The sequence below is a fragment of the Cucurbita moschata genome, unplaced genomic scaffold, assembly GCF_002738365.1.
Source record: "Cucurbita moschata cultivar Rifu unplaced genomic scaffold, Cmos_1.0 Cmo_Scf00002, whole genome shotgun sequence".
Lineage (NCBI taxonomy): Eukaryota > Viridiplantae > Streptophyta > Magnoliopsida > Cucurbitales > Cucurbitaceae > Cucurbita > Cucurbita moschata.
Genome location: NW_019268518.1, coordinates 3908921 through 3914855, shown reverse-complemented (window position 1 = coordinate 3914855; position 5935 = coordinate 3908921). Strand labels below are relative to the sequence as shown.

At 37.0% G+C, this 5935-nt stretch overlaps 2 protein-coding genes across 5 annotated transcripts in view; both read right to left on the bottom strand.

Moving 5' to 3' along the window:
- LOC111459392 overlaps positions 1 to 2106 on the bottom strand; it is a 4551-nt gene extending 2445 nt beyond the window's left edge. For 2 of the 4 annotated variants that reach the window (XR_002713297.1, XM_023102276.1), the window contains exon 1: positions 1864 to 2104. The gene's annotated coding sequence lies outside the window, so the exon portion shown is untranslated. Of the gene's footprint in view, positions 1 to 1685; positions 1759 to 1863 lie in introns of all 4 variants that reach the window. The other 2 variants (XM_023102291.1, XM_023102283.1) reach the window with 2 other exon arrangements.
- A 1323-nt stretch (positions 2107 to 3429) lies between these two features.
- Positions 3430 to 5935, bottom strand: part of LOC111459383 (mitogen-activated protein kinase kinase kinase 1-like) — a 6128-nt gene continuing 3622 nt past the window's right edge. Inside the window, exons 5-9 of the mRNA XM_023102266.1 lie at positions 5336 to 5408; positions 5184 to 5243; positions 4971 to 5081; positions 4024 to 4264; positions 3430 to 3920 (exon numbers count right to left, since the gene is read on the bottom strand). Of these exons, the coding sequence (XP_022958034.1) occupies positions 4046 to 4264; positions 4971 to 5081; positions 5184 to 5243; positions 5336 to 5408 (463 nt within the window). The 3' untranslated portion in view covers positions 3430 to 3920; positions 4024 to 4045. The remainder of the gene's footprint in view (positions 3921 to 4023; positions 4265 to 4970; positions 5082 to 5183; positions 5244 to 5335; positions 5409 to 5935) is intronic.

Below are 5935 nucleotides of genomic sequence, written 5' to 3'. Positions count from 1 at the left end.
ATACACCAAAAAAAAAAAAAAAAAAAAAAAAAAAAAAAACTCCAAATACATTTAAGTAAAATAACTCAATACCCCAAAAAGATCCATAGATTTCAAGGTGTGAATCTTCTTTAAAGAGAATTGAATGGTATTACTAGAATAGCTTTAAATGATAGCAACTTCCATAGATATTTGAGGAAAGCGGGCAAAAGAAATCTGACATATGAGAGAAATATCATATCATCTTTCTAATATTAAAATTTTATCGTACTTGCAATAATGATGGCAAGTTTTACAGTCCAAGTCCTTCAACTTCATCCCAATAAAGGGATAATAGAGTGAAACTTACTCAACTGAGGAAGAAAGAACTAATAAAACTGTATGTAAATGGGTAAATAAACACAAAAGGCCTAAATACTTTCTGAATAACAAAGAATATTCTATTATCACAATTATAATTGAAAAACTATACTATACCCTACATGAAAAAAATAGCCAGGCATGGTACAAGTCATCTCGCATATCATATATACATGTACATACTATACAATGTTGTTTTTTAACTTAGAGAGAGCTTCTGACATCTAGGTGGAAACTTTCTTATTGCAGTCTACGTACTTTGGTTGTGAAATGGAGGTGTCTTTATGCATGCTTATCAAGAATACATTTTTCTATCGTTGCCAATGACAAGCCCTACAGGTTAAAATCCATGTTTCCACGTGGATAAGGCATGGTGACTCTCTCTCTCCATTTCTCTCCTTTATGGTACCTTATTGTCTTATTAAACTCTTGCCCAGCGAGCCTTCAAAAGAGCTTTGCTTGGGATTCCAAGTTGAAGACACTAGTGTACATAAAAACTTCCTTAGATAGTCTCTAACCCCTTTGTAAATTTACGAAATTCTGAAACTAAAATGTGTTTGCATAATAAAATCTACATACTTCTGAACAAAAAAGGATGTTAGACATCACATTTCATTTCTAACATTCATTAATCACTATCATTCTACAGTTTTATAACATATTCAATAATTTCTCTGAAAGCGTGAAGAAGAAAGAAACAAGATACAACAATCATTAAAGCCTATATTGGTAGCAAATTTGAAACAGCTACTAATGCAAATATCATATTAGATTCTGATGTCGTATAGTCATTCCCATGCCCTATAGCCTCTAAAAGTTACTTGATACAGTGAGAAAGCTTAATCAGCCGTCCGATCTTCTAATAATTAGATTGAGAACATTGAAATCCACATTACATTGGTGTACGTACTCCACCCACTTGTAAGTGGGCATCCATAAATTTTCATGCCAGAAAATTCAAATACTAGGCAGAATAGAAGGAAAAGTCAATCGACAGAAAAATAACTGCAGCGTCCAAGAAATCAATGTTACACTTGGAATTGTTGTTAGTAGGTAAAAAGTTTCTAAAATCTATATACGCACAAAGCAATCGGTATGAACAAAATGCCAGACATCAACATTTTGGGAGTAAAAAAGGAAGAAACACAACTTTGAGAACTACAGAGGGAAACCTCATTTAAAATTGAGGGCAAATACGGGATTATAATTCCCAATTGAACTATTTTGATTGGACATCTTGAGAACTGATGAGTAGCAAACATATACAGAATCGTGGAGGAAATGATAAAGAGGAAACAAACAAACGATTTTAAAAAACCCTAAAACAGAGAGGAAACGTGGAATACCACACAGTGCGATGAATAATGTGAGAAGCCAACACGTAACAGGCATCCGAGGAAATGACAAAAATGATCCAGCCTCCACAAAAAAAAAAAAAAAAGGATTGAAAAGGTAAAGACAGGGAGAAAGAGAGGATTAGGATCGGGAAAAAGAAGGGGGACAGGGAATTGGAAGGAAACGTACCTGAATGGGTGAGCGATTCCGGGAATTGAAGGCGTCGCCGACGATGGGAGAGGAGTGAAATTGAAACCCTAATGAAATGTGAATTGTGAAGTGAGAAGAAGAAAAAGAAGGCGGAGAAGGAGAACGGAGAACGGAGAACGGAGGATCGAGGCCAGAGAAGCGCTCTCGATTGTCCGGAGAGGTGTGCTGGGGACTTGCGTGGAGGTTTCCCCTCTTTCTTTTTCCTTTTTAATCTGAAATCCATCGTTTCTTTTTCCTTCACGACGCTATGATGAATCTCTTGTGGGCTCAAGGCCCCAATTGTGTGGATTATTTACTGGGCCTCAGGCCCTATTTTTCAACATGGGCCTCAGGCCCTATTTTTCAACATATATTTTTTTTTACAATTTTATATAGTTTTTAATATTGTTTTATGGCTAGCTTATCGCACCTCAACTATTACCGTGAGACCATTGCTACCAAAGTAACTCGTAACGATACGTTTTCTGTTCAGCTTCTTTTTTAATCAAATCTACTTGCTTATGAGAGAAGAGCAAGGTGGGTAGTGTCACAATCGCACTCTTGCGGCAATGGGACAACGATTATACAGTACTTGTTCTAACCCAGCGAACAAGTCAGCCGTGAGAAGTTCAAACGTCACAAACAATGTCGACATATGCTCAAGCCTCAAGTCACGTTTGCGAGAAATGTTTTAGTAAACGTGAGTAATGAAATACATTTGAAAACGATTGGAAAGAATTGAAAAAAGATTGAAAGCAATCTTATATAGCTACGAGCAAAAGGTAACACAACTTAAATATCATATAATTTTTAGGTAGGGAGAATTTGACAACTAGTCGCATTCCTCTTTAGTATTTTTTGAGGTGATTCAGGTTTGGTAAGCCTAAACATGATTTTGTCGAAGATCATACAAAATCTAGGTAGGAAGAGTTGACAAAGAGTCGCATTTCCCTATATAAATTTTGGAGAATTTTAGCCCTGACAGGTGGAGACAGAATTTTGATAAATAGTTATACACCCCATATTGACACAACATAAAATAATAAAGACTTATCTAAGATGACAACATGTAACGCAGGTTTGAAGGAGGCATGTGGTTATCAACAACACGCCTTGGACAAGAATAACCGTGACACGTAGCTTACTTAGCAAAGGACTCCAGTTGTGGAATATACTTTTGTCGCTAGTTAAGCATCTTGTCTTACGCTAAATTTCCTCTCCTCGTGGAGAATTTGCTCCTTCATACTAACCCTTCTACCCCTCCCGCATTTAGGTTTTGATGTTGGCTTGGAAAAGTTTGATCCATGGATGACTATCTGAAATAGGCAGGGGTTTTCGAGGTATACAAAAATAGGTCATTTCGACTAGGCCAACCTAAGGTGGTTTCTACTACGCTCATTATTGCAAAACTTTTATCTATACAAGTTTTCTAAAAAGGAAAAAAAAAAAGGAAGAAAGTGGAAGAAACGTATTTAGAAAGTTCAACTTTGACCAAAGATCAAGTCAATGATAAGCAAGATGGTCAAACTTGATAGAACAAAACTAAAAAGTAGACAAAGTTCAAAGTTGAAGCAAGAAAACACCTAAGAGACTGCCTTATCTATATATAATTAATTTTTACAAGCAGCGTGATGTTCCTTCTTTTGTACAGTTACAAAAACACAGCTAGGCCTGAATCACCCAAGTAGCTAAGCACAATAATAATACCAATCACAACCTGAATCAGCAAATTTCATTCTTCTTCTTCTTCTTCTTCTTCTTCTTCTTGTTCTCTCTTGTTCTCTATTCTTAGCTACCCAACTAATTAAAACACAATAACTAGAAGCACTCCCATTTAACTGTTCTTGTATCAGTGGCACACAAACTAGTTACCCTCTGCTGCGTACATCAATATCTATTCTAGAAATCCAATAATTACAGAAAAATGTACCGGAGTCGAACTTTTACAGCCGAGATTGTGCGAAGAACCAGAACCGGGTCCTGGTTCTCAGCAAGCCGTTCAACTACAGGATGTAACCAAGTCGTTTGACGTGTATGCCTATTTTCGACTCCAGAATCTGAGAGAATGGAGTTTAGCATATATATTAACCCAGATGAAATGGAGAATAAATATCATAGACTGTTCAGTTTTTGGTAACAAATGAAGAGCAGAAACTCTACCTTACAAATCTTCCTTTTCAGGTCAAATTCTTCTGCCTGGCCTGTAGTAAGGAGATGCTGACCCTGATGAACTGGAAGCTGGTCTTTTAACAAACGGGTGATTTAAAAGATCAGCTGCAGTAAGACGATCGTTTGGATTAACTTTAAGGCACTGCAGAATGAAATCCCGCCCATCGTCTGAGAGAGAGTCGGGAATCGCCGGTAGTTTTCCTTTTCCAATCTGATATAGGGCCTGCATATGCTGTGAATTCGAAGGATAGCAGTTTTAGAACCTTACAAATAATGGTTATGTTGTCTCCTATCATAACAAACAAGAATTGATAAATAGAGAGCTGAGCTGCAAGTTTCGAAACCCATTCGAACCATTAATCTTGTGTTATCTCAGTTTCAACGCAAGCTGTGAACTTTGAAAATGTAACAGTCCAAGTGTCCACCGTTAGCAGATATTGTCCACTTTGGCCTGTTACGTGTCGCCATCAGCCTCACGGTTTTAAAATGCATCTGCTAGGGAGAGGTTTCCACACCCCTAAAAGAAATGTTTCGTTCACCACTCCAACCGATGTGAGATCTCACTATCTCACAATCCACCCCCATTGGGAGCTCAGTGTCCTCGCTGGCACACCGCCCGGTGTCTAGCTCTGATACCATTTGTAATTGTCCAAGCCCACCATTAGCAGATATTGTCCACTTTGGCCCGTTACGTATCGTCATCAGCCTCACGATTTTAGAACGCATATGTTAGGGAGAGGTTTCCACACCTTTATAAGGAATGTTTAATTCTCCATCTGTTGACGTGGGACTGGGGAGAGGTTTTCACACCTTTATAAGGAATGTTTAATTTCTCATCTGTTGATGTGAGATCTCACAATCCCACAGAAAACGAACCAACAAACAGCCAAACAAACAAAAAAAAGTTGATGGAGAAGAAGAAAAAAGGTGGCACGTACATTTTCGAATTCCGAGTATGGAAGCTTCTGGGTTAACATTTCCAATACTGTGCACCCAAGGCTCCAGATATCAGCTGGAAGACCGTAGCCCTGGCCCTTCCTATTAACCACCTGCATAAATCACGGCACTGATGATGAGAATTTATTTTCAAATAAACTACAAAAGAACAATATACTTGATTCATTTTCTCGACTTTAAGGAAGAACGCGAACCTCAGGTGCCATCCAGAACGGAGTTCCCTTACAAGATTTAACGTCGTTCAATTTTGTTGCCTGAAGAGAATGAAGACAATGGTTTTATGGAAATAAATTCACATAAAAACAAGGCCAACAACAGAAATAATCAAATAGATAAAGAAGAAAACCTTCGCCAAACCAAAATCTGCAAGCTTCACAGATCCACTCACATCCACCAATATATTAGCACATTTAATATCCCTTTATGACAAAAATTTCAAGAACATCAAAATAAGAAAATTATTATTCATTAAGAGGGGTTGGGGGGGTAGTGAAGCAAGAGTTAGATCAATAAATATGAAGAAGAAGAACCTATTTAAAATGGTTGTCCAGATATTCTTTTAACAGAAACCATAGAGGAATTCTAGATATAATATCTCCTCAAGTATATGATCAAAGAAGAATTTTACAGACTTTAATGGAGGGACTGATATATTTGTTGGATACGGTTTAAGAATCATAGTAAGTTTAATTTTTATAAGAAACCGAGAATGTAACAGCCCAAGATCATCGCTAGCAGATATTGTCCGCTTTAACCTGTTTCGTATCGTCGTCAACCTCACGGTTTTAAAACGTGCCTACTAGAGAGAGGTTTCCACACCTTTATAAAAAATGTTTTGTTCCCTCTCCAAAATGAGATATACCCACCAGCCACAAGATCAAAGGATTACAAAAAAAAAAAAAAAAAAAAAAAAAAAAAAAAAAAAAAAAAAAAAAAAAAAAAAAAA